The sequence below is a fragment of the Halichoeres trimaculatus genome, unplaced genomic scaffold, assembly GCF_033239565.1.
Source record: "Halichoeres trimaculatus isolate MK-OKI-2021-1 unplaced genomic scaffold, fHalTri1.1 fHalTri1_scaffold_23, whole genome shotgun sequence".
NCBI classification, from domain to species: domain Eukaryota; kingdom Metazoa; phylum Chordata; class Actinopteri; order Labriformes; family Labridae; genus Halichoeres; species Halichoeres trimaculatus.
In genome coordinates this window covers 15,470,766-15,498,330 of record NW_027437201.1, presented here as the reverse complement: position 1 = coordinate 15,498,330, position 27,565 = coordinate 15,470,766, and the positions used below count along the sequence as shown (strand labels likewise).

General features: G+C 47.3%; 1 protein-coding gene across 1 annotated transcript; it reads left to right on the top strand.

Moving 5' to 3' along the window:
• The first annotated feature begins 760 nt into the window (after nucleotides 1-760).
• Nucleotides 761-27,565, top strand: myo15b (myosin XVB). The gene is made up of 65 exons (XM_074662484.1): nucleotides 761-3,142; nucleotides 3,535-3,711; nucleotides 4,270-4,334; nucleotides 4,415-4,478; nucleotides 4,592-4,701; nucleotides 4,777-4,851; nucleotides 4,926-5,019; nucleotides 5,125-5,228; nucleotides 5,326-5,389; nucleotides 5,671-5,784; nucleotides 5,865-6,026; nucleotides 6,098-6,211; nucleotides 6,288-6,346; nucleotides 6,551-6,674; nucleotides 6,761-6,856; nucleotides 6,960-7,091; nucleotides 7,186-7,311; nucleotides 7,392-7,469; nucleotides 7,547-7,695; nucleotides 7,777-7,822; nucleotides 7,899-8,023; nucleotides 8,118-8,232; nucleotides 8,314-8,489; nucleotides 8,581-8,674; nucleotides 10,367-10,429; nucleotides 10,501-10,558; nucleotides 10,643-10,767; nucleotides 10,981-11,076; nucleotides 11,160-11,395; nucleotides 11,641-11,810; nucleotides 11,896-11,968; nucleotides 12,061-12,353; nucleotides 12,527-12,594; nucleotides 12,818-12,902; nucleotides 13,118-13,150; nucleotides 13,290-13,352; nucleotides 13,444-13,541; nucleotides 19,667-19,909; nucleotides 19,988-20,066; nucleotides 20,551-20,676; nucleotides 20,777-20,933; nucleotides 21,131-21,221; nucleotides 21,338-21,632; nucleotides 21,720-21,832; nucleotides 21,947-22,006; nucleotides 22,110-22,185; nucleotides 22,333-22,451; nucleotides 22,696-22,811; nucleotides 23,000-23,141; nucleotides 23,232-23,343; nucleotides 23,434-23,770; nucleotides 23,852-23,909; nucleotides 23,988-24,060; nucleotides 24,232-24,308; nucleotides 24,403-24,479; nucleotides 24,630-24,760; nucleotides 24,848-24,942; nucleotides 25,032-25,109; nucleotides 25,210-25,306; nucleotides 25,432-25,580; nucleotides 25,670-25,800; nucleotides 25,962-26,095; nucleotides 26,695-26,828; nucleotides 26,963-27,103; nucleotides 27,300-27,565. Exons 1-65 carry the CDS (start codon nucleotides 788-790, stop codon nucleotides 27,384-27,386), a joined length of 9,807 nt encoding a protein of 3,268 aa, XP_074518585.1. The 5' UTR covers nucleotides 761-787; the 3' UTR covers nucleotides 27,387-27,565.

Below are 27,565 nucleotides of genomic sequence, written 5' to 3'. Positions count from 1 at the left end.
TGTATTATTCAGAAGCCACTTTGTGTTTGTGTGTGCGGCTCGGAGCACGCCAGTTCACCTCTGCGGTCACGGATTGTGTGTATGCATAAAGCACACATGTTGCTGCTGCCATATAATGTTAGTGGGTGGAATATTTGTGTGACTCCTCCTGATCATGAGTGCATGTTTGAATCAGTGACATCAGCTCCTGAGGACGAGCTGGAGCTCTCTGCAGCCCCCCAGCCATGCCTGGGTTTCACCTGAGAAGCCTGGTAAGCTATATTTCACCGAAAGAGCTTTCACTGCTCATCCCCTGGGGTGTGCAGGCTATAGAGCGACGTTTAGACAGATCTAAAGATAGCCTTTCACTGCACGTTAGATCTGACCTGCTGATAATAGCTGCTGTTAGAGAAAAGAAAAGAAGCTTTAACCAGCACAGAAGAGATTTCTTCACCACTTAACATTAATTTTCTACAGTTTGTGATCACTATCTGTAACTTTTCTTGCTTCTTAATGAGTTAAGATACAATGCACAGCTCAAACTTTGCCTATTAATTACTCTAAGAAACATCTTGTGTACCCAAATCAGGTCTGACCTGAGTCTGTTTAACTTTTGAACAAAGATTGAGGGCTTAAGGTGTGAAGCTTTGTCTGATTACTGCTGGTCCTGAGTTTATAGTCCTTAATTTCTCTTTTAAGGACTCTAAACTGGGCATTTTCCTTACTGTAAATACAATCATAAATAAAAGACAACTTTTTAAACATTTTGCTGCTCTCCAGGTACTTTAACTCTGAAGAACTAATTGCCATGTCACCAGTCAAATCCCAAGGTAGAACAAATGCCACAAAGAGAAAAGCTGAGGTAGCACAAAATGGGACTCAAGAGAAAAGCAATTCACAGAACAAGTCCAAAACTTCTCAGCCTCAATTAAGAGTTGATGGAAAAAGGAAAGGTAAAAGGACTTTACCTGCTACGGGGGACAGGGAGGCAATTGAAGTCAAGCCAACAAGAAGGAATAAATTAGATACAAGTATAAAGACAGAAACAGACCAAAAGACAACACAGAAACGAGCTGGAAGAGCATCAAGAAACAGAACTTCTGGGAATGGTACCCCACCCCAACATGAAGATGATGGTAAATATACACGAAGTGAGCTCAAACTGGCAACAAAAGCATGCCACACCACACAAAGGAGAAACAACAAGCTACATGACAGGCCTGAAAAAAAGAGAAGTGACAAAGTGACGGAGAGTGAGGAGGAGGAGGAGGAATCAGAGAGCGATGCAGGAAGCTCAGCGGAGGTGACCGAAGACGACACGAGTAACAATGAGAAGGAGGATGAGCGGGGCAGGCACAAAGAGCCGGTGGAGACGCAGGGGAGCGAAGAGAGCAGTGAGGAGGAGGCCGAGGCGTCGGATACCCAAAGAGACACAGAGCAGACTGCAAACGAAGAGTCAGACAGAGAAGTTTCAGAGGACGCCAAATCAAAAAAGGGATCTGAGGAGGAATCAGGATCCAGCGAGGAAGAAGGAGACAAGGAGGACAATAAGAAAGCTGAAGAGTCTGAAGCAGGCAGCAGTGATGAGAGTGAAGATGTGGCAATAACCGAGGTTGCCACGTCTCGAAGGCCAAATGCTCGGAGAACCAGCAGACCAGTAAAACAGACTCCAGTGCCTTCAAAGCCTGTGCAAGAACCAAAGCACAAGATGGTTAAAAAAACCAAGGCAGAGAAGCAGGCAGAGAAGGCTGAGAAACAGAGGGCTAAAGCTGAGAAGCAGAGGCTGCAGAAGGAAGCCAAAGAAAAAGCCAAAGAGGAAAAACGAAACAAAAAGAAGCAGAAAGAGGACAAACCCAGCCCTGCAGCAGAGGAGGTCCACCTACACACAGCAGAAGATGAGACCCAGTCAGCAAATGCTCCTGTAGAAGCTGAGCCAGAGGAGGAGGAGGCTCAGCCGACACTGAGCCATGCACTCAAAGGCCAGAACAGAATCATGCTTCTCAAAAACAAAGGTAAAGATCTCAAAGCCTTCCTGGAGCCTGGTGAGCAGCAGAGCTCCAGCGGGGCAGTCAAATCCCGGCCTCAGACCTCGTTGTTGGGCAAAGTGAAGATAACATCCCTTAAACAAAAAGCAAACAAGCTGTTAGGTGAGGAAACATCAGAAGGGGAAGTCATTGCAGGTGAATCAAATAAACTCAAGGAGCGTTTGATAGCACAAAAAAAAGGCATGAGCACATTCAACAGGATGTCCGGATGGATTCACAAGAACATGCCACGGGGGACAAACCTGAGAAAAAAGCTCTCAGCTTGGACGAGAGCCATCAGCATCTCCCGCTGGCTGTCTCTTCGTGGAACGAAACACAAACAAGGTCCCAGAAAGTCGAAAGGCAGTATCCTTAAACACAGGATGGCAATGAGAGTTGCCAGTAAAACCAGTCTGGCTGGTAGGAAAAACCGGGGCAAGGCTGGAGATGGAGGAACAGACGCAGACCACACCGGGGAGAAAGAGGTCGAAGCCAAATATGCCGTGGTTCTGCCCAGGATGAACAAACTGGGCAAGGCAGAGACAACAGAGGTTCCCCAGTCCAGTTCTACTCAACCAAGATCACCAACAGGAGAAGCCACTGTGTCTGAGCCAAGACCCCCAAAACCAGGCGCCAAGCTTGTCCTCCCCGTCAAGCCCGATCTCAGCCTTCTGAAGTCCATCAAGAAACCCCTACCAGGAGGGTTGACACCAGGTAGAGATGTAGCAGGGAGGAGTCCTGGATCCAGCACTGCACAGGAAGAATCCAGTGACGTTACAAACCGACAACCTGTCCTGGGAAACCAAGATGGAGTAAGTGTCCTACAGGCTGCAAGATTAAAACTGGACCCTTCCCAGATCAACCTGTCCAAAATTTCCTTGTCGGGGGGACTGATGGGTGGTGGACGAGCTCGTGGGAAAGCACCAGAACCAGATGGAGAGGCATCTCCCGGGATACCCATGTCCACCACTCAGCCTTTTACAAATGGGGCCAGTGCAAGTGTGGCAGGTCCACGGTCCCTGTATGAAGAAGAGGCTGATAGAGAAGTGGCTCAGTTCATGGGAGATGGGGGTATTTATGCTATCCCCCGACCAGAGGTGCACTGGGCTGGAAACCCAAGGATGAGTGGGGACCCTCAGGTATGTGTTTGTTAACTTAAGATAAAATACAATCTCTGTGTTGTTTTTAGAAAGACAAAACTAAGTCCAGTCTGTAACCCCTGAACTCATGAACTCCAGATAGTATTTTGGGGGATTTCAAGACAATCAGGCCCAGATAATTTTACACATGCATCTCACAGTGGGAGATTATCAGCATCATCCTGTCTACCTTGTTGCTTACATTGACTGCTTTAAGCAATGCATTACATCAGTTTTTCTGTATGGTATGTGGGACTAATCCAGAAGCATTGATAAGGGGACCACAGAGCAAAAAAGGCACAAATAGTTGAACTAGGTCTTGTTTGGAACCAGTTCTTGAGTTCCATCTTTATTTCAGACGTCTATCTACATGTTTGCTTTTTCTGGTTTAGGACTGGCTGCGTGCTGAGAACTTGTTGCCCCATCAGACAGTGGAGAAGCTAACCAAGTGGACGGTCTATGATGATGAGGGCCAAGCCAGGACTGTTCCTGCGGATAATGGCAGGGGCCCCTGGGAGTCAGAAGACCCCACCCAGGAGATGCTGGAAAGTCGACTTATCAGTACGCAGGTATTAATGACAACAGCATGGCTCTGTAGTAGGAGAGTCCACATTCTTAACTGACCTGCCTGCAATCCTGGGACTGCTATTTCTTGATACAGATTTACATCACTGTATTTATTGAACTTAAGCTCAGAAATGTGGAACAGTGGCGGCGTTAAGGCAAAGGGCTGAGTGTTGGTATACCAGCTGTACTTCATCACTTATTGCCTCTGTGCACACAGGACAAAGGGACATAAAAGCTAAGCTGCTGGTTTATTTATTTCCTAGTCTGTACTGATAATAGAGCATACAACAGCACAGCACACTGGTATGAGATTGCAGTATATCAGCTATCACACTGCTCCAAGTGGATTGGTTACCTGCTGTGAAAAGGTTATGAGTGGAGTGGACCATTAGCAGCAGGGGAGTACAGAAAGAAAGCCATAAAGGGCAACGGAGGAGAATAATAACTAATTTAATCAACGTCAGCCAAAATGTTTATAGAGAAGGTAAGAGCCATCTAAGTTTTAAGGATCTATCTGAGAATGACAAGACTTTAATTCTGACTCTGCTCGTGTCTTTCAGGTAGTGATGCCCGGAAGCCAGAAGGCCGTAGAGGTGGATGAGGTGGAGGATCTGTCTCAGCTGGAGTGAGTCACGCACAAAGACTCACAGTATCTGCAGTATAGCATGAAATGCTCCACTAAAACCTGTTTTCTGATGTTCTCAGAGAAGTTTGTGAGAGCTCAGTGCTGCTGAACCTGAAGAAGAGGTTCCAGCGTGACTGTATTTACGTAAGTTTTACGACAGATGCGACATCTTGTGTAAAGAGCTCATCCAGATTTGTTTCATAGTTTCCTTTCAACAGCTTTTTGAGTAAGGTGTGCCTCATTATCTTCTTTTCCAGACATACATTGGAAACATGCTTCTGTCCATTAACCCTTTCAAGCCCCTGAGCATCTACACAGAGGAGCTGAGGATGAAATACCTGGGAAGAGAGCAGCAGAGGAATCCACCGTGAGGAAACACTCTTCACCATGCTGTGCAGTCTTCATATGAAGGTTCAGTCTCATCAGATCGTCTCTTTTTCAGACACGTGTATGCCATAGCGGACGCCGCTTTCTGTCATTCTCAAGCCTCGACACAAGAACAATGTGTCATCATCAGGTACATTCACATCACCCAACAAGAACCACAAATGTTTGCAAATTTAGTGTCACATTAAGATCCTGTTTTTTTAGTGGCCAGAGTGGTTCAGGAAAGACCGAAGCCACCAAACTCATAGTCCACTACCTGAGCTCCATGTACCAGGGACGAAATGACAACCTGCGACAAGTAACTCCTCACAAAACAAAAAAGATGTCTTTTTATTAAAGTTTATTAGATATTAAAAATAGAAAAATCTGTTTGTCCTCATCTCTAATCCTCCTCCCTGACCAGCCCATGGAGGTCTTCCCCATCCTGGAGAGTTTTGGAAACGCCAAGACCATCCTCAACAACAACTCCAGTCGCTTCGGGAAGTACCTCCACGTCCACATTCTTCAGTAAGTCCACCTAAAATAACTCTTTTTACAAATATTCTCTTTATTGCTCCCTGTGCAGCTGGTTTAGTTGCTAACTCTCTTTCACCTTGGGGAACAGTGGGGTTGTTGTAGGGACGTCATTGTCCAAATACCTCCTTGAGAAGTCCAGGGTTGTCTTTCAGGTGAGTAAGGTGTCCTGTCTGCAGGGAAGGATCCTAAACTGCTTGAGATTGATTGTTGGAAGATATCTTAAGCTCCTTTCCTAGTTGCATGGTGTGGAATTAACTGATTTGCTCTTTTTCATTGGAATTCTGTTTATGTTGCTTTTGTTTTGGGTTGCATTTTCATTGTGCATTTGGAGTGCATGTACAAAATGTGCTGCAGATTTCAAATGAACACATAACAAACAAAACTTCATTATCTTTGAGGGTGTTTGGAAACAAATTAAATCATTCCTCCTCAGGCCAATGAGGAGAGGAACTACCACGTGTTTTATGAGCTGCTGGCAGGAATGAACGACTACGACAAACAGGAGCTCTACCTGCAGGGACCTGAGACCTATTACTACCTGAATCAAGTACAGCACACATCAGTGATTGCAGATTGTTCTCTTTTTAGTTTGCTCTGAACTCATCTCACACCTCTCTTTACCTCCAGGGGGGAGCATGTGAACTGAAGAGTAAGCAGGACAAGCAGGACTTCCAGCTCCTGGTTCAGTGCTTTGAGACCATCGGTCTGCACGCTGATCAGATCTCCACCGTCTGGGCTGTCCTCTCGTCCATCCTGCAGCTGGGAAACATGTGCTTCAGCTCGTATGAGGTGTGTTTGTAGTAGCGGTAGAGAGAATTTGATCTGACATTTAAATCACACCTCTGCTGTTTGTGCATCAGAGCGAGTCGTTCGAAGTGGCTCGAATCTTCAGCGAGGCTGAAGCCAGGAGAGTCGGCTCCTTGTTGCAGATTTCCTCAGAGGCCCTGCAGACCGTCATCACTCACAGAGTCACAGTAAGTAGCCTCTCGTGCTCCAGTTGTTTCTCGTGATGGGTTGTTTTCTTCAGACTTATTCTCTCTTTGTTTGCAGGAAACAACCTATGACAGGATCTACTGCCCCCTGTCTGTGGAAAGTGCCATAGAATCAAGGTGAGAAGATTTCCTTAGATGTGTGTGGATGAAAGCACAAGATGGAGATGAGTCTTAAAAAGTAGTGGACATAAAAGTCTTGATTGTTTCTAGGAAAACAAATGAATAAAGGAAGTTGAAAATAAAAACATTTTGAGTAAAACAATCAATAATGATTCCTAAGAAGGAAGTCAAAATACTGTTTTCCTTGTCATCCTCCTGCAGAGATGCCATTGCCAAAGCCTTGTATTCAGTGCTTTTTGATTGGCTGCTGGAGCAGATCAATGACTGGCTGAGCCCCACAGAGATGGACAGCACAGTGGGCATTGTAGATATCTATGGGTTTGAGGTGTGTCCCTCCTGAAATGAGATTTAAAGCCAGCAGAGCAATGTTTGTGACCTTAGATGTAACCTCACAGCTCCTCTCATCCTCAGGATCTCGCCTTGAACAGCTTTGAGCAGCTTTGCATCAACTTTGCCAACGAGCAGCTGCAGAACTTTGTGAACAAAGCTGTGATCTCACAGGAGCAGGTCAGTCAGCTGCCTCCACACACACGCCACACACTCACACTGAGGGCAGTCTGTGGTATTATTCAGTGTGTGTCTTTGTGTTATGTGTGTTTGTGTTCTTTAGGAGGAGTATAGTGCTGAACAGATCCAGTGGTATCCGATGCCAATCAAGAACTTCCACTCCTGTCTGGATCTGATCTCCTCCAGACCCCACGGCATCCTCCGGATACTGGACGACCAGACTTGCCTCCCCCAGGTACACACACACACACACAAACACTTATGCAACAAAACAATAAGAAAACAGACAGAAAATGCCCTATCTTTTAAGTTTTATTCCTGTTTTCCAGGCCACAGATCACACTTTTCTCCAGAAGTGCCACTACCACCACGGGAACAGCCCCTTTTATGCCAAGCCTAAGAACCCTCTGCCAGTCTTTACCATCTACCACTATGCCGGAGCTGTTACCTATCAGGTACAGAGCACAACACACTGCTTTATGAGGCAAATTCATCAAACAGCAGCATTAATGTGGGATAATTCACCTTCCTTCAGGTTCATAACTTCCTGAATAAGAACCACGACCAGTTCAGGACAGAGGTGGTAGAGCTGTTTGCCAGGAGTCGGTTAAAGGTGAAGCAGCATTTTGGCAGCCTCTGTGGACAAAGCAGTAAATCTGTAACAGCAATAAGTATCTTTTATGCTTTTAGATGGTGTCGGAGCTGTTCAGGAAGGTTCAGGATAGTTATATCCAGCAGAGGGAGCTGGGCTGGAGAGGGAAAGGCCTCCGACAGCAACCGTCGACTGCCGCCTCACACTTCCTTCAGTCTCTGACTGAACTCACAACCCGTCTGGAGAGGTACAATGATGCTGCAGGGACTTTTTATGAGCTGTGCGAGCATAAAAAATTATAGTTGATCTTTTCCTCTTTAACCCTCAGATGCAAAACCACTTTCATTCGTTGTCTGAAGCCAAACTACCTTAAGGTAACACCAGTTAGCACCTCTAGTTTTCAGCCCACAATGGATGACTTTGCTCCTCATCACTTCCGTCATCTTGCAGCTTCCTGGAGTCTTTGATGTGGACTACATGTCAGCTCAGCTGAGACATGCTGGGATGCTGGAAACCATCCACATCAGGAAAGAGGGGTTTCCCATAAGGATCCAGTACTCTTACTTTATTGAGAGGTGCTGTGAGCACACTGAGCATCTCCTGCCTGCAGCCTTGAAATGCCTGTGTTCTTTTGGGCTCTTATAAACTTATATTTATCTGGTTTCACAGATACAGTGTGCTCCTGAATCAGCGGCTCGATGAGGCATCAGACAGAGAGCTTACAGTTGATCTGCTGGAAACCGTCGGTGCAGAGGAGGGACAGTTCCAGTTGGGACTCACTAAGGTGCCTCCTTTGCCCTGGTTTGAATTTTTTTTTGCTGTGAATGTGTACATGTTCAGATATCTGGGTGTGATTCTGTGTCAGGTGTTCTTGAAGGAGCTTCTGTTCCAGCAGCTGGAGGAGAAGTGGACCAGCACCCAGACGTGGGCTGCTATCACCATCCAGAGGAACATCAGGGGCTTCCTCTGCAGGAGGAACTTCAAGTTCTTCAAACAGAAAGCCATCATAATCCAGAGCCACATCCGAGGACATCAGGCCAGGTACAGAGAGAAACACCAGGGGTGTGCAGGAGATAACAAACCAGCTGTGAGACTTAGTGTTTGTGTGCTGCTGCCCCCCCTCTTTTTTTAGGAAGTACTACAAGCGTCTGAGGAAGTCCTTCAATCAGTTCTGGGCGGTGATGATGATAACCAGGAACACCATCAAGAAACGCCATTGGAGGAAGGTAGATATGTGAGAGAGAAAGGGCGGATGCACCATATGTTGGCTGACTTTATTGTACTATAAATGAAATTACACAACAACAGCAGCTGTGTGAGTGGTGATAGAAACATATGGGCGAGCCCTGTTAACCATAAAGCCCTGATGCACGTAATCAAGGTCAAAGTGTGGTTGTTTTCTTTTTTCATTTCCTCAGAAAAGACTAAATTATTGTCTTTTACAGGCATTAAATAATAAACCTAATATACACATATTGCAAAAAAACAATGATAAAATCTGTAATTTTTATTGTATTTGTTGTGCAGAATACATTTATTCATAACAACAAAATGTATTGTGGTCAGCGTCTGTTTCCAGCCTCTTTAGGTTTTAGATCAAACTGTTTTACACCCCACGTCATCTGGTGCGCATCCTTCTTTGACTACTACCAAAAAAGATTTTCAATCACTAAAATGTTGATGCAATTTTAAAAAAAGATAAAGATATAACTAAAATAATACAAGGAAACGGCGTACTTCCCGGTTAATTTGTAAAACTAAATAAAGAAAAATAGTGATGACCATTTGATGACCTGTTGAATCTATTGGGTGTATTTGTTCCTCATACATTCTTCAGCACTGACAACAACTTCCCAACAATATTACCACCTCCTCATAAAATCTCATACCTGTTCTTTAACTGCCTTTCTTATCTTGGATTAATCATGCCACATACACACACACACACACACACACACACACACACCCTGCTTACCCTCCAGTCTTGGACTTCAACCTCTCTGACTGAAATTTGAAGCAGCACTGCATCTCTTCTTCCGCCTTCTGAACCTGGCCTCTCTGACTCTCAGCTCCTCTGCTTGCTCAGGTACGCTGCTCCTCTTTCTTTTCCATTGCTTGAACACCTGCTAAGACTCAAACATGTCCTCTGTCTTTTAGTTTGTGGTTATTTTAAAGTTAATATAGTGACAAAGAAAGGAAGTGTAAACTAAAAAGAGCTTGTAACTCCTCTCTCAGCTGCTTGGTGTCTGTTTTCTTTCTTTCCATGCTTTGTTTCAAACAACAGCTTTTAGTTGTGTCTGTTGATCCTTTAGCTTCGGCTGTATCTCTGTCAGTGTATTTGGTGTTGTTGTTTTATGAGGCTTGGACTATGAACAGTGGAGCTGCTCACAGGCTGCTTGTGTCAGCTGTTACAGCTTAGTCTCATCCTGACTTGAACCTTTAAGTGAGTGACAAAGTTTTGGCCTAAGGACAGACTTTAGATAGTGTCACCTTTCTTTAAAACAACATAAAATAAGCAGTTTGACGCTTTACATTTAAAGTCAGTGTGAGGGTAGAGGCCCGTTTGGCCACTAAGCCAATTCTTTTGATGTGTCTGATATATTTTTCCAAGTTAAACCAATTCAGCAAAATCTGACTGTCATAGTTTCTCGTTGTTGTTTTGACATCATGATAAATCAATCTGAGTGTTGCTGCCTTGCTACCGAGAGTTTCCTCCCTCTGTGAGCCGTAAACCTCTGATAAAAATCTATGTGGACTCTTGGCACTGCGTGGCTTGAGGTGGGGCAACAGGACTGTGGGTGTTACCCGAGTATAAAACATGATGTGTGTCTAAGAATAGCTCCAATTGACCACACTCCTCCTCCAGGTTGGACATACCTGGATTAGAAGCACTAACTGGTCGTCTTTGTTCGTTTTAGGAGTTTCACGAGAAGAACAAAGTAAAGGCCGTGACGAAGAAGAAATCTGTCTCTCCAGGAATGGTAAGAGAGTAAAATAAACTCCTGTTTCAAGCTGAAGTGAGTGTTTTCACCAGACTTTGTTTTCTTGTCAGGATGTGGGGATGTTGGAGATCCCTGCTGAGCTGTCAGCCAGACTTCACAGCGCAGCAGGTGAGGCTCATATCCACCTCAGTCAGTCTACACATCTACCTGCTGTCATCACTTTGTGATTGTTGCTCCCTTTCTGTCCAGCAGGGCGGCAGCAGAGGTCAGGAGTCACAGTGGTGGGAGCTCCACAGGTGAGGGCAGAACATCGGTTCAGCCTGCCTCCAGATATAGACAGATACCCGTTCTCTCGCTATGCCAAGTCTATACTAAAGGTGAGTGGGGTCAGACCACAAAACCCGACGAGGACTACAAAAACACACTCTCTAGATCTTCATTGTGTGCTGTTTTTTACTTGATTATCAACAAGGATGCAGTGATGTGACATAGATTTGTCTGATTTTAGTAGCATGTCTTTATTTTCATCCTGAGCATGATGTCAGAGGAAAAAAGACACCTTGAATTTAATGAATTGTATTTTTATGCAGGACACATGGTCCCAGCCTCAGGGTTACCCCCTCCAGAGACCTCTCACCTCTCTGGAGCCTGAAGATGCCAGAACTGCCCTGGAGATTTACAAACTGGTAGATGAGACTTGAAGATTCATATTTAGAAAGTTTCTTTTTTTCGTTTTAAGCTCATTGGGTTTCGATCCATCTCTTTTCAGATCTTGCGGTTTACAGCTGAGTCTGACCTCAGCAGCTGGCAGGAGCAGATGTTGGGGAACTACATTGTAGAGAAGGGTCAAAGCAGACCGGCTCTAAGGGACGAGATCCTAGCCCAGCTGGCGTACCACACATGGGGTCTTCGGGAGGATCAGGGCTGTCTGAGGGGCTGGCTGCTGCTGGCCTGTTGCCTCAGTGCCTTCACCCCGTCACCAACACTGGACAAACCCCTGCTCAAGTAGGTGACATACTTTGGCCAGCTCTCTGTTACTGACAGTCAGTCAGTGGTCACTGACTGAAAAAAGTGAGAAAGGTTTATATGGTGGCTAGGAAGGGCAAACAATCTTCATCTGGGGAGACAAGCTGCAAATGCTTAAAACAATGCATCTTTAAAAATGCATGCAGAAGTCAAAAACAAAAAATTGCAGAAAATCATAAAACACCCTAAACACTCATGGCTCAAACTCCTGTTTTCTCGTCCAGGCTTGTGTCTGATCGAGCTCCAGGGGAGTACCGCTCACTGTGCCAACACAAACTGCTGACGTCTCTGCAGCTCCCAGCTCCCACTGCCCGTGTCTACCCCCCCACTCAGCTGGAGTGGACCAGCAACCAAAAGAAGGGTGCCATGATGCTGGAGGTGAACACGTTCAACGGTGAGACTCAGCTCTTGATAAACTGAATCATTTATGAAAAGGAGCTCTGGTGTGAAAACATCTGATCTGATGAACCTTTCCTCAGATGAGAGGCTGACCGCTGAGGTGGAGTCCTGGACCACAGGAGAGCAGCTGGCTTCATGGCTGCTACATGCCAGGTCTCTGATTCTGTCCCATAACATTCACATCCTTCTGTTCATCCTGCTTCATGTGGTGGTTCTCACTCCCCTCCTGTGTGTTTGTGTCACAGATGTGTTTCCGAGGCAGGTCAGGGCTGGTCAGTGTCTCTGCTGACTGATGAAGGCTGGTCGGATCTGGCTGGTTCAGACTTCGTCATGGATCTTCTGGCTGGAGCTGAAGCTGAAGTGCTGCCCCCTCCAGGAACTCCGTCCTCTTCAAACTCTGACTACCTGTTCAGTAGCCAGTGGGACAGGATGCCGTTGACAGATCTGGATGACTTCATCCCTCCAGCACCTCCTGTGCAAGCTCCTAGGCTGCCTTCGTATGAGGGGAGTCCCTGGGCAAGAGACTATCCCCAAGAAGGTGGGTGCTCATACTGAATAATACTGCATTACCGAGCTTAAGTCTATCTGGAACCAGTCAGTGAAAGTCCTAGAGGAATCGAAAGTAGTTTCAAGGCCTCTCTGTCTCAGGTCAGAGGTCGCTCAGGGTTAAAGGGTGCAGTTAAACTAATCTCTCCATCCACTTGCTTTCAGGTCGTGGTCGACAGATGGACGCCTACGTTGATGACTTGTTCGACCCCGTGCTGGATAACGGACCTCCTGTAAGAGATTTTATGATGTTGTAATAGTGGTTGAATATTTAGATGTTCCTCAAAGAATTAAAGTTTCACCCTGTTGGATGAGCTGAGTGTGCACAGCGGTCTGCAGTGGATTGTGTATCTCTTGTCGTATCGTATTACAGAGTGCATGAAGTCACTGGTGTTTCCTGTCACTGCTCTGTAATTTATTACCGTGTGTGTGTTTGGTGCGTGTGTGTGTGTGTAGGACATGGATAGAGTAGCGATGCTGCACCGTCGGATGAGAGGAGGAGGAGGGATTGGACCCATGCATAGTGGCATGTATGGAGCAGGTAAGAACACGCTGTCCAAGCTATGTGGTCAGAAAATAGTTTTTGTGTAGTCAATCTGTCCCTGAAAAGCTTTTGCTTTAGGGATTTCCTTTCCAAAGGTAGAGGAACTTCAGGGAACAGGGTTTGCAATGTTAAATTTTAGCATATGTCCTACTTTAAAAGTGAAGCATTTCAATGTCTGTCAACTGCACTTAGTTAATTTTCCTGTTTTTCAGGTGTACCAATGACAATGCCAAGTTACCCCATGGGTAAGAAACAGGATTTGTTTTGTCAGCAGGAATGAAACTTAATTACCAGTCAGAGATATTAAGGGTGTTTTTTATATCAAGGCAGTAGAGGAAAAGGTCTGATCTTTAAGTTTTCAAACCGTTATGTCCCACCTCACAGGAGTGCCTTCTGTACCCGGCTATGGCGCTCCCATGATGCCAACAGCCATGCCAACCATGCCAGGTAGTCCTCATATTTTAGTTAAAGACAAGTCTCATGTCACAAATTTCTTTGTTACTGAGTCTAAGTCGAAAAATAACCTGTGATTTCACAGCCATGATGATGCCTCAGGCTCCGGTGGCAGCTGCTCCTGACCCTGCGCAGATGGCTGCAACACAGCAGGCCCTCATCAACCAGCAGGCCCTTTTCATGGTAGGAGTCTTGCTCTCCTTGACACGTTTGTATTTAGGACCCAGAAGCAAGTAGTTGGAGATAAACAATGAACAGTCTTTATTGGCAGAAACTTAAAGGCACAGTTCAGAGCGGGGTTTGAACCCGCACACTTAGGAATGAAGGATGAGTGTCTCTGCAGTAGAGCCACACAGGAGACGTTTGGGACAAAGGCTCAGACAGTCTTTGAATGCAGGGAGTTGCGGCTTGAGCGGGGATCGAACCCGCGACCACAGGATCTCTAGACGAGCGTTCTCCTGACTGAGCCACACAGGAGACGTACAGGCAAAGGCTCACGTAGTAGAAGGCTGGCGAGGGTTCAGTAACCAGGCAGACCAACACGGAGAAGGATTCAGGCAATACTCAGAGTCGAAGACAGGCAGGGATCAGGTACCAGGTAGACCAACACGGATCAGGACAGGCAGAACTCGGCGTCCGAGACAGAAGCAGGATCGACAGCCGGGGACTCAGGCAGACGGGTGAGTGACGAACAGAAGCTTTAGTCGATACCTTGTAGTCAGGCCGAGGGTCAGGCGTAACAGGCAGAACCTGGGACGGAACTTGTAGGCAACAGGTAAGCAGTCCGAAGACAGGTCTGAAGTTCTCAGCGTGAGTGCGAAGACAGTCTGACAATGACCGTGTGTGGAGCTGGGGTTTATATAGGTGGCCTGATGGCAGCAGATGAGGTGCAGGTGTGAGCAGGAGCACAGGTGATTGGGGTCAGGCTGATTAGGCTGGAGACAGAGGCTGAGGCTGAGGCTGAGACTGTGACAGAACCCCCCTCTCAAGGGACGGCTCCCGACGTCCAACACATCAACAGGGGCGGGGTGGGTGGGAAGAGTACCTCAGTACTCTTCCGAGGCGGAGTCCTCACGGACATCAGGTGGAATCCCCTCCTCCTCTTCATCCTCTTCGGAATCCTCTGGTGACGGAGGATCAACAGGGGTGACAAGAGAAGGTTGCTGTGACGGGCGTCCTTGCCTCCTCAGGGACGGCTGCTCCGGGTGGCCCTCGTGGAATTGCTTTATGAGGTCCTTATCAAAGATGTTCCGGGAAGGCACCCATGACCTCTCCTCGGGACCGTATCCCTCCCAATCCACGAGGTACTGCAGGCCTCTCCCTCGCCGACGGGAACGGAGCAGACGGCAGATGGTGAAGGCAGGACCCCCGTCGATAAACCGTGGAGGAGGAGGAGGAGGAACATCAGGAGACAGGGGACTCTCATGGACAGGTTTGATCCGGGAGACATGAAAGGTGGGATGAACTCTCATGGACCGGGGAAGCGTCAACCTCACCGCCGTCGGATTGATGATTCTCTGGATGGGGAAAGGACCCACAAACTTAGGTGCAAGCTTCCTGCTCTCAACTCTAACAGGTAGGTCTCTGGTAGACAACCAAACTTTTTAACCCACCTGATAGGTTGGAGCAGGAGTCCGACGGCGGTTGGCTGAAGAGGAGTAACGGTGGACGGCCTTCTGGAGTGCAGCCCTGGCTCGGGCCCAAGTTCGACGGCAACGTCTGGCGAAGGCAAGGGCGGACGGGCAGGAGACATCATTGTCCAGAGCGGGAAACAATGGGGGCTGGTAGCCGTACACACACTGGAATGGGGACAGGCCGGTGGAGGACGAGACCAAGGAGTTATGGGCGTATTCAACCCATAGGAGCTGCTGGGACCAGGTAGAAGGGTTCTGGGATACAGTGCACCGAAGAGCCGTTTCCATCTCCTGGTTCATCCGTTCGGTCTGTCCGTTGGACTGAGGGTGGAAGCCGGAAGATAAGCTGGCGGTGGCTCCCAGGAGACGGCAGAATTCTCTCCAAAAGGTAGACGAGAACTGAGGCCCACGGTCTGACACCACGTCCAACGGAAGACCATGGATGCGGAAGACGTGATGGAGGACCAGTTGTGCAGTTTCCTTGGCGGACGGAAGCTTCTGCAGGGGAATGAAGTGGACCATCTTGGAAAACCGGTCAACCACAGTGAGGATGGCCGTATGTCCATCGGAGGTAGGTAGACCGGTGACGAAGTCCAAGGATATGTGGGACCATGGACGATGTGGGATGGGCAGAGGTTGGAGGAGACCGGCAGGAGCCTGACGGGAGGACTTGTGTTGACTGCAGATCTGACAGGCTTTGACGAAGTCCCGAGTGTCCTCCTCTAGCGTGGGCCACCAGAACCTCTGAAGGAGAACCTCCTGTGTGCGTCGGGATCCAGGGTGACAGGTCATGTTGGATGAGTGGGCCCACTGCAGAACCTCGGACCGTAGAGCCTCAGGAACAAAAAGACAGCGAGGGGGACAGGAACTGGGACCAGCTTGACCTTGGGTTGCGGCTTTAACTTTCTCCTCGATATCCCAAGTGAGGATGGCGACGACACAAGGAGGAGCTAGGATGGGAGCATCCTTCTCTGGGCTGTCCTCATCTCGGAGGTATTGGCGGGAAAGGGCATCCGGTTTGGTGTTGCGGGAACCAGGACGGTAGGACAGAGTGAAATTAAACCTTGAGAAAAACAGGGACCACCGGGCTTGACGGGCATTGAGTCTCTTAGCAGTCTTGATGTATTCCAAGTTCTTGTGGTCAGTCCATACAAGAAACGGCTCCTTAGTTCCCTCCAGCCAGTGCCTCCATTCCTCCAATGCGAGCTTTACCGCCAGAAGCTCGCGGTTGCCGATGTCATAGTTCCTCTCAGCGGGGGTCAGTCGACGAGAGAAAAAGGCACATGGATGGAGCTTGTGGTCTGAAGGGGAACGCTGGGATAAGACGCCTCCTACTCCAACATCAGAGGCGTCTACCTCCACCAAGAACTGAAGGTCTGGATCAGGCATCTGGAGAATAGGGGCAGTGGTAAACCTCTCTTTCAGGGTGCGGAAGGCAGTGTCTGCATCAGGTGACCAGAGGTAAGTTTTCTTGTTGCTTGTTAGAGCGGTGAGGGGAGCAGCGACCGTGCTGTAGTTCCTGATAAACCGGCGGTAAAAGTTGGCAAAGCCCAGGAATCTTTGGAGCTGCTTGCGGGACTCAGGAACAGGCCAGGAGGTGACTGCGGAAACCTTGGATGGCTCCATTTGGATGTGGCCCTTAGAAACGATGAAGCCCAGGAAGGAGACGGTGGGAGCGTGAAACTCACACTTCTCAGCTTTGACAAAGAGTGAGTTCTCTAAAAGTCTCTGGAGCACAGACTGGACATGATGCACGTGGTCACTGAGGTTCTTGGAGAAGATGAGGATGTCATCGAGGTACACAAAGACGAACTGGTTCAACATGTCTCGGAGAACGTCGTTGACAAGGGCCTGAAAGACGGCTGGGGCATTAGTAAGTCCAAATGGCATTACAAGATACTCATAATGACCGATGGGAGTATTGAACGCCGTCTTCCATTCGTCTCCCTCCCTGATGCGGACGAGGTGGTAGGCGTTGCGAAGATCCAGCTTTGTGAAGACCGTAGCTCCCTGTAATAGCTCGAAGGCGGAGGAGATGAGAGGCAGGGGGTAGCGGTTCTTCACAGTGATGTCGTTGAGCCCTCGATAATCAATACAGGGCCTCAGGGAGCGATCCTTCTTCTCCACGAAGAAGAATCCTGCGCCAGCAGGTGAGGAAGAAGGACGGATGATGCCAGCAGACAGGGAATTATTAATGTAGTCCTCCATGGCCTTTCGTTCTGGTGCAGAGAGGGAATACAACCTTCCCTTGGGAGGAGTGGTGCCTGGGAGAAGGTCAATGGCACAATCATAGGGTCGATGTGGTGGCAGAGATGTGGCGTTGGCCTTGCTAAACACAGCACTGAAATCGTGATACTCAGGAGGCACCCTTGAGAGTTCAGGCTGGACCTTGGTGCAGACAGGGGGGTGCGGAGACATGGCATCTTTTAGGCAGGAAAGATGACAGGCGGTTCCCCAACCACGGATGGAGCCAGTAGACCAGTCTATGACAGGGTTATGTCGTCGGAGCCAGGGGTAGCCGAGGACCAGCGGCATGTCAGGATGCTCAAGCACGTGAAACTGGATAGTCTCTTTATGGTTGCCAGAGATGAGCATGGTAACAGGAGTTGTCTGATGAGTGATAACTCCCATCAGATGGCCATCCAGAGCTTTAGCTGGAATTGGTTGTTGGAGGGGAACCAGACTCAGTCCAAGTTGCTCTACGACTCTCTTGCTGATGAGACTGGAGTCTGAACCAGAGTCGATGAGGGTGGCCAAGGTCTGGGGTCCGTCTGGCAGGAGCAGGCGTGCAGAAGGGGAAGGACGAAGAACCTGAGGAGTCTGGAGGGAAGAGCTCACTCGTACCTCCTCTCTTACGAGTGCTCTCTCTTTTAACGGGCAGTCTTTTACAAAGTGTCCTTGCCCACCACAATACAAGCAAAGCTGTGTGGAGATCCGTCGTCTTCTTTCAGCAGGGGTAAGGGAGGTGCGACCCAGCTGCATAGGTTCAGGGTCCCCTGCCATCGTAGAGGAAGACAGTCGGAGTGGATTCTTGGGTTGTGGACTGGAAATGGGCAGATGAGTCGGTGTCTGACTCCTTGCTCCTCTTCTGGCCCTGATGCGGAGGTCAATCCGAGTGGCCAGGTCAATGATGCCATCCAGGGACGAAGGGAGTTCATATGAGACCAGTCCATCTTTAATGTAGTCTGCCAATCCATGAACAAAGGCATCAATCTGGGCCGTAGAGTTCCACCCACTGCGGCTGGCTTGGGTGCGGAAGTCAATGGAATAGTCTGCCACTGACCGTCGACCCTGTTGGTGCCTCAGGAGACCTGCCGCTACCCCGGCTCTGTCTGGATTCTGGCCAAACACCTTCCGAAGTTCTGTGGTGAAGGTGAGAAAACTGGAACAGGCAGGAGAGTGACGATCCCACTCAGCAGTTCCCCAAAGCCTTGCACGCCCCGTCAGATGGTTGATGGTAAAGGCCACTTTGGCAGCTTCAGAGGAGAAAGTGCGAGGCTGGAGAGCGAAGAGCAGGGTGCAGTTTGTAATGAAGGCAGCACAGGTCTCCGGATCTCCATCATAACGTTCAGGAGATCCCACTCGTGGTTCAGGAGTGTCGGGCAGAGCAGGAGGTTGAGTGATCGGAGCAGGATCTGAAGCTGGTGGTGGGGCATGAAGTTGTGAAGCAAGCTCAGTAACTGTCCGGGTGAGGGTATCCACGGCACCCTGAAGGTGGCTGACAGATGTGGTGATTATCCCTTCCTGATGAGCCAACACTTCTTCAACTCTTCCCAATCTGTCCATTGCCGAGGGTGTGCTACTCGCTGGGTCCATCTTCTGGTCAGACTGTACTGACACGTTTGTATTTAGGACCCAGAAGCAAGTAGTTGGAGATAAACAATGAACAGTCTTTATTGGCAGAAACTTAAAGGCACAGTTCAGAGCGGGGTTTGAACCCGCACACTTAGGAATGAAGGATGAGTGTCTCTGCAGTAGAGCCACACAGGAGACGTTTGGGACAAAGGCTCAGACAGTCTTTGAATGCAGGGAGTTGCGGCTTGAGCGGGGATCGAACCCGCGACCACAGGATCTCTAGACGAGCGTTCTCCTGACTGAGCCACACAGGAGACGTACAGGCAAAGGCTCACGCAGTAGAAGGCTGGCGAGGGTTCAGTAACCAGGCAGACCAACATGGAGAAGGATTCAGGCAATACTCAGAGTCGAAGACAGGCAGGGATCAGGTACCAGGTAGACCAACACGGATCAGGACAGGCAGAACTCGGCGTCCGAGACAGAAGCAGGATCGACAGCCGGGGACTCAGGCAGACGGGTGAGTGACGAACAGAAGCTTTAGTCGATACCTTGTAGTCAGGCCGAGGGTCAGGCGTAACAGGCAGAACCTGGGACGGAACTTGTAGGCAACAGGTAAGCAGTCCGAAGACAGGTCTGAAGTTCTCAGCGTGAGTGCGAAGACAGTCTGACAATGACCGTGTGTGGAGCTGGGGTTTATATAGGTGGCCTGATGGCAGCAGATGAGGTGCAGGTGTGAGCAGGAGCACAGGTGATTGGGGTCAGGCTGATTAGGCTGGAGACAGAGGCTGAGGCTGAGGCTGAGACTGTGACACTCCTCCCCTCTTCACCTCCTTTACTTCTCCTCTTTCTTCTCATCTAACTTTCTCTCCTACTCTCCAGGCCCAACAGATGACCATGCAGGCGATGACTCTGTCCCAGCAGCAGACCCAGGAGCAGCAGAAAAAGCAGAAGAAGAAGGAGGAGCAGGAGAGGAAGCAGGAGGAGGACCGGGTGCGGAGGCGTCAGTCAGATCGAAGGTCCAGGCGTCACTCGCCCTCCTCTCGATCTCCATCACCCAAACCTGCTCCGTCCAGAGCTCCCGCACCTCATCGCAGCTCCAGCCACAAGCAGCCCAGGCCAGAGGTATGTCAGTTTACATCTCATATGGTCTGTTTTCTCCTCATCTTAAACATCTACTGACTGTTTCTATTTCTTTAACAGCCAGAGAGAGCAGTGGACTCATCTGATCGTGAAGATCTGCAGTCTTTCAAAGATAAGAGGAACTACTTTCAGAAGATAGGTGAATGCCATGGATGGTTGTGTTTATGGGATGCTAGGTGGAGAAATGTTAGCAGGCTATGTTGCACCAGCTGTGCTGTCTTTAGCCGGGTCATAGTGCCATCTTTTGGATATAATACTGGAGAAAAGTGTCTTATTTCAAGTTATTTAAAGACAAAAATTAGGTTTGAATTGCTTTAAACAAGTAAAAAAAATCTGCCAATGGGGTAAGAGAAATGTGCTTGTCAAGACCAGAATAACGTCTTAATACAAGTACTTTGTTCTTACCCCGCTGGCAGATTTTTTTACTCATTACAAGCAATTCAGGCCTCATTTTTGTCTTTAAATAAGATAAAATAAAACATTTTTCTGGACTGGTCAAGTGAATGTGGCTCGTATTTAGACTACAAAGACTTTTTTGCTGAAGATAAGATAAAAACACTTGGAAAGATTTTATTTTTTTGCAGTGTTTTTCCTTTAAATGTCTCCTCTCTCCTGTCTTTCAGGATCTCCTACTCACAGTGAACCCAAACCGCAAAAGTCTAAACCAGCGCGCTACAGCCCCCCTAGACAGAGGCGCCGCTCCCCATCACCTCAGCGTTCACCTCCACGCCCAGCTCCAAAGCCTGAAGGTGAGGAGATGAAAAGACCAAGAAAACATGTTGTTCAGTTTGTTGTAAATAGAAAAGGAATGTATGAAGAGCCCTGGGGTAAGTTTTTGGTCTTCCACAGTGAAGCGTCCTCGGTCTCCTCCTGCTAGAGAGAGTGACCCCCCAAAACCAGAACCTCAAAGTAATGCTCATCAAGAGCCAACCTCCAACATCCGGGATATCATCAAAATGTACAACAGCAGACCCCCACCAGAGCCCAAACCCTTTGAGCCAATCAGGTAATTTTCACCTGAACGTTTTATTTGCACAAACACCTTGCAGGATCATCTCTATTACAGATGCAAAACCACTAAGTGAAATAAGGTTTTTAATTCTGTTATTTCACAGGTCAGCTACAGGTGTCAGAAAAGTGGTTTTATTCACCTTAAATAAATGTTTAATCTTTGGGATCGTTCTGTTTTTATTCTGTTAACAGATATCCTGTTCGACAGTTTTTAAAGAAAAGTGATCCCAAAGAAGAAGCTCTGGCCAAACTCAGAAACAAAGGACCAGTGCCACAACAGAAGGTCAGGAGACTCTGTGAAGATGTTTTGAAATGTCTTCACTTTTCTCTGCAAGTGATGGTTTGTTATTCTGAATCCTACTTTGTTCAGCATCTTTAAATTTCCTCTTCCTGCTTTAGAAACAGTGGGCGCCTCCTCCACCTTTAATCAAACCAAAGAGGGAGCAGCGTCCTCCTCTCCCCAGGACCCCGTCTCCTCCGCCCCTCCCTCCCTCCAACACTGGTCCTCGTGTCACCTCCAACAGCATGAGAGAGAAACAGCGCTTCTTGCAGGACCTCTTCAAATTGCAGAACACCCAGCAGCAGACACCTCCTCCCCCTGACTCCCCATCACCACCTCCTTCTCCTCCCCCACAGCCGGCTCCTGTGCTCCAGAGCATCCCAGACCCTCCACCCATGCCTGCCCCGTCTTTCTGTGGGTGTTATACATCATGAACGGTAAAATTAGCTGTGTAAGCCTGATGTTTTCCAAAGTTAGTGACCTTTATTTGTGGCTTTTTAGATGCAGAAGTGTTACCAGATGAGGACGGCGTTCGCTCACAGCTCTATCACTTCTCCCCTGGAGTCCACCTGTCTTACTCCAACATGCCGGGGAAAGTGTTCCTGAGAAAAGAGGTATGACACACTCTACAGAAAAGCATTGGTGAAAGGCAAGAGAGAAGAATGAAAAGATCAAAATGTTGAGGTTTGACCCAACCCAGAGTAAAACATCCATCATTTTCGTTTTAGGTGTTTTACCCCAAAGAGATGTTCAACCGGCCTTACATCCTCAATCTGTTATGTGAACAGGTGAGTATAAACGTGCATGTCCATTGCAGCTTCAAGTATGCCTTCAGTAACCACTGATGATCTCACCGCCCTCTAAACCTTCTCCACGTTTCATATTTTATAGATCATGAGAGACACGTACTCTGACGGCTGTTTGAGGATCAGCAGAGAGGAGAGGAGGAAGATGAAGGACCTGCTGGGTGAGTTTTGATGATCTAGATTTGCAGGATTAACTGTTAAACCAGCAATAAAACATAAGCAATGATAAATGTTTCATATGTGGTTAGTTTGCTACTTGTAAACTCATTTCATGTAAGTCTCCTAAACCTGACCCTGTCCCTCTGCAGCAAACTTCAACGTGGGAACGACGATCAGCACCATTGAGAACGACAACATGAAGAAGAGGATCGTGATTGCTGCTCGAGACAACTGGGAGAACTACTTTTCACGCTTGTTTCCTGTGAAGGTGAGCAATGGTAGATTTTTCTCCTTGTTGCTAAAAATACAGAGCTAATACCATTTTACCTCTTTCCATTCCTCAAGAAGCCTTAGATCTTAGAGCTTAAAGGGTGAGTTCTTGGGACCATCATTGCTTTATGACCTGGGGAAACAGTTGAATGTTGTTCTTGATCTCACAGTCTTTAGCTGGGATTCAAAATCTTTACCGACCACTTGAACTCATTTAATTCCATCTCCTCTGTTTGTTGCAGATGGACAGCGGGGACGCTCAGCTGTTGGGTGTGTCTCATCGTAGCATTCGTCTCCTGAAGGTGGTCAGAGCTTCAGGCATCAACCCCAAACACCTCCATCAGCTGAAGAGCTACAGGTAAACATCCAACCACCAGTTTAATCATCATCAGCTCAGAGGAGACACATCACACTCACTCTTGAGTGCTTGAAGAGTGTCAGTGCTTCAGATTGAGTGAAGTATTTCCCTGACTTCATTGTCTCGTATATTCTTGAAAAGCTCATATTTCATGCACAGGACAGTAACTGAGGTGTGCATGAACACAGTTTTGCAGAGCTGCTGTCAGTGGACCTGCAGGGTACAGACCGAGTGCTGCTGGAGCTGAAGAATGAAAACTTGGTGCTGAAGTCGCCCAGAGCTCCTCAGATCACCGCCATGATGCGACTCTTCCTCCAGGAGCTCATCAGGGTGAATCTTCACCTCCAAGTCATCATAGTTAATCTTATCTTTGATAATTCAGAGCATTTTTTACTGGTGTGAATCATTTCTGCTCCCCAGGATTCAGGCCATGTGGTTGCCCTGAAGAGTTACGTGACTGATGACAGAAGTCTGCTCAGCTTTAATAGGGGCGACATCATCAAACTGCAGCCGATGCAGGGACTGCAAACAGGTAGAGCACAGGTCCCGAGGCTAGACATACATTTCTGATCACTTTGAGAATCAAAACCAAACATCAAGTATTTTGTGTGTGTTCCTGCAGGCTGGGGTTTCGGCATGTTGGGAGGACGCTCCGGTCTCTTCTCGGAAGAGCTCACTCAGCCGTCTGCAGCCCCAGATTACCACTCCCAGCACCTGATCCAAAGAGACAACAGGAGGAAAAGCATGAGGGGAACCAAACCGGTCTCTTCAGACAACCGCCCAACTCCAGCTCCAGCTCCGGCTTTGGGTCCAGCTCCAGCTCCAGTCCTCAGACCCCCCAACAGCCTTGAACCAGAGCCGCTTGTTAGGGAAGCCTCAATCCAGGGATCAATCAGGGGCTCCATCCTTGAGCTGGAGCCTGTCTCACCTATAGAGGAGTTTGCAATGAAATACTTCAGGTGTGATGGCTGAAATCTAAATATTGTAGTTTGTTAAATCCCTTAAACATCATCGCCTTATTTTTTATGTGTTTCTCTCAGGTTGAGCGTTCTCTCAGACAACAGGAGGGATTTTATTGAGGCTGTTCAGTACACAGAGGTAGTACATTGATAATACTGAGTTCCTTATGCTTAATGAGACTTCCTGAATATTAAATCCACTCTTCTCATAATCTAGACCCCATTGATGGACTCCCTCATCCTCTACAATGAGCCTGAGATCACGGCTTTGTCCATTCAGTGCTTCAACAGTAAGTGAACTTACACACAATAACACACACACACACACACACACACACACACACACACACACACACACACACACACACACACACACACACACACACACACACACACACACACACACTTAACCCTCTGTTACTGTGTCTGTCTTCCATCCTAATATTCACCTCTCTCTGTAGACCTCATGCAGTTTATGGGGGACATGCCGATGAAGAAGAATAACACAGAAAAAGAGTGCTTGAGTCACATCTTAATGGTTAGAGCTTGATCAAACGGTGCCTGTTATTGACAGGTTGAGTTTTATTTTCAGTGTTTATGAGGTTTAAAGAAAAGTCTCTCTTTCTGTTCAGCTGGGGAAGGAGAGAGAAGTGATGAGAGATGAGATCTACGTTCAGGTCATCAAGCAAACCACCAACAACCCGACCAAGTGAGTGTGTGTTGAGGTTTTCAAGAACACTTTAACACATATTGGAGAAACAAGATACATAAAATGAAACACAAATAAAACATTATTAGTCTATAACTCGTTTGCGCAATATGACTTCATCTTCTGACTTGAGCTCTTCTCTCTCCACAGATCTACCTGCACTCTGGGCTGGAGACTCCTAAACCTGGTGACCGGGTTCTTCCCCTGCTCTGGTACTCTGCAGCCTTACGTCACACAGCACCTGGAAGACATCAGCCTGGACTACGATCACCCATACCAAGGTGAAGACGTAAAGAGAGATGACAAAAAGAAGAAGATAATCTTTGTGTTATCATTTTTTAAGTACAAAACCTCCTGATTGTCCTCAGAGCTGGCCGGTGGATGTCTTGAAAACCTTCAGATGTCTCTCAGAGGTGGTGGTCGCCGTAACATCCCCTCACATATAGAGATGGAGGCCATTATGGTGAGTTGACCATACACTTCAACTAATAAAAGCACATACTTAAAGGTGCTACCATATGTATGCATCTGCATATACTCATCTTTTCACAGTCTGGAAAGACATCTCGTCGTCTTCCCATCGAGCTGCCAGGAGGAGTCAGCTTCCCTGTCAAGATACGCAGCTTCACTGTAAGATTTATTCATGTCTTCTAATCTGAGAACAAACTACAGCTCTCCTTCTGTTAGATTTTAAAATCTAAGTGGTTGTATTTCTGTAATCTTCCTCTAGATGGTAGCAGAAGTGGTGACAGAACTCTGTAGGGAAATGGGAATCTTGAATCCAGAGGAGATCAATGAGTTCTTCATCCTGGTCAACAGAGCCCAGGGTAAATTTAATGTCTCAGAAAGCAGCAGAAAACACCTCACTGTTTTAAAGAGTTAGTCAGCAGTGAAATAAGGTACCACCAAAGTTTAACAAAACTTCCTTTTCTTCTCTTCTCTGCTCCGTCAGATGGGCAGATGAGTCCCCTACAGGCTGAAGAGTATCTGTCTGACTTTGTGCTGGACGATGGCTCCATCTCTTTCGTCTTGAGGAGACTGATGTGGAGGAATCCTCTGAACTTTTACAACGACCTGTATGTGGAGTTCCACTACCAGCAGGTGACAAAATAACCTCACCCGTGCAGTCCCTCTTTCTACCCTCTGATCCAGCTTTAGTTTAACTGCTGACTTCATGTGTTTGTGTGTAGCTTCTTAGTAACTACCTGAGTGGGCGGCTGATGCTTCCTCATGCAGCAGGTGGTTCCTTGTCTGCTCAGCTGTTGGCAGAGCTGGCAGCGCTGCAGCATGTGGCTCAAGGCCTGTTGGATACTCCTTCACTGTGAGTCAAGCATGCTGGGAGACAAACTAAGATCCCTTATGACAGCAAATTGTAGCCAAAACATTTAGAGCTCCCCCTGCTGATCAGCTGCAGTAAGGGTGATATTGCCAACTGACTTCACGCTCAGAGTTGAAATTTGTGTGGTTGTTTCTCTCTTTAAGGGAGGAGATGAAGGAGTATTTGCCGAAACAGGACAGCCTCGGGAGTCCAATGGAAGAGATCTCCTCTTTCTGTGAAGGACACATACCTGCCATGAGCTCCCTCCATCCTCAAGATGCCAAAATGCAATTCATCGGTGGGTACTGTCCTAAGGCCTCATGTACAGAAAGTATGTACGCGCAAAAATAGGGCATCCGCTCTTTTTTACAGCAAAGTTCAGGTGTATCAAGAGTGAAATGTCCGTGAAAATGTGTGGTTCCTCACTCCAACTTTATAGCTTTTTTTATAGTTTTTTTACAGCTGTTGATCCTCTGGCAACGCTTTGAGGTGATGTCGAGAAACAGTTAACAAAACCAACACACCCAAGAGTCAGCAATCAATTAGTGGATGTAATAGCATATGCAAAGTGGTGTTTAAAAATTGCATTAAAGCAATGACTGCTTTGGCAGATTTAAAGGACACTGTAAATAGTGGAATAAAAAGAAAGTGCATGTTCAGAGACAGACTATTTGCTGGCACAGCATCATTATTAGTCAGAGGTTAGTGACTTGCTAGTTTTTGCTGGTTGAACTAAAGCTCAAGATATTTATTTATTCTTTTTTGAGGTATTTTTTTGTGCGTATGCCAAGTTTCAGTAGGAAATCCACGCAAGTCTTTGTGCATGAGGCCCCGGTACTCCTCTCCCCTTCTCTTTGAAAGATGTATCTGTTTTAATCTTGCTTCTCTATCTTTCAGAGATTCTCATCACCCTCCCAATGTTTGGCTCTAACGTTTTTGTGGCCAAGAAGGTCAGCCAGCGTGGTTGTCCATCTCCGTGCATTGTCAGCGTCAGCCAGCAGGGGGTGCTGTTTCTTAACCCTAAAACACAGGTACATTTAGCAGTTATTAATCTAGATAAATCTGACCTTCAAAGCTCAAATTTGAGAAGTTCGGAGCTCTGTTTGCTTTGAATATGTCAATCAGGTTCACAATGTTTCCTTTCTTTTTCTGTGTTGTTGTCCAGGAGGAAGTGTTTCAGGTTTCTCTGACTGAGCTTCAGTCAATGAGAACCCTCAACAAAAAGAAGAAAGGCAAAGTCCCAGCAGTGGATATTTATTATGGAAATCCAGTCCGTCCTAAAAAAGTCACCATCCATCTCAGTCAGGTAAAAATACAGTGGGTGATGATGCTTATGGGACTTTCAATTTCAACTGTAGGGGGGGGCCAGAAACAACACAACTTAAAAAAGGATTAATTTCAGCGCCTTTGTCATTAAAATAAATCTACTTCCTATATCTACTTCTAATATCTTCTGTATTGTGATGCCCTCCTGTCGGATTTCCCTCCTCTGTGTCTTGCAGCCAAAGGAGTTCTGCCACATCCTCGCTCTGCTACTCGAACAACAGACCCAACCGTCACTCAGCAGCTCTCTCTCGAACCGGCTGTAACAGTACAGACGTTTGGTTGATCAGCAGCTCTTCACTGCCTTTCTGTGAACTGCTTTTCCTTAATTTATCTTTTGTGTAAATTTATGTTAATCATGAGAAATGCAACAAGCTTATGTTTGTTCCAGTTTTTTCTTGAAAAGCAGGAAAATAGTGAGAGTAAAGAATAAGAATGTAGAAGA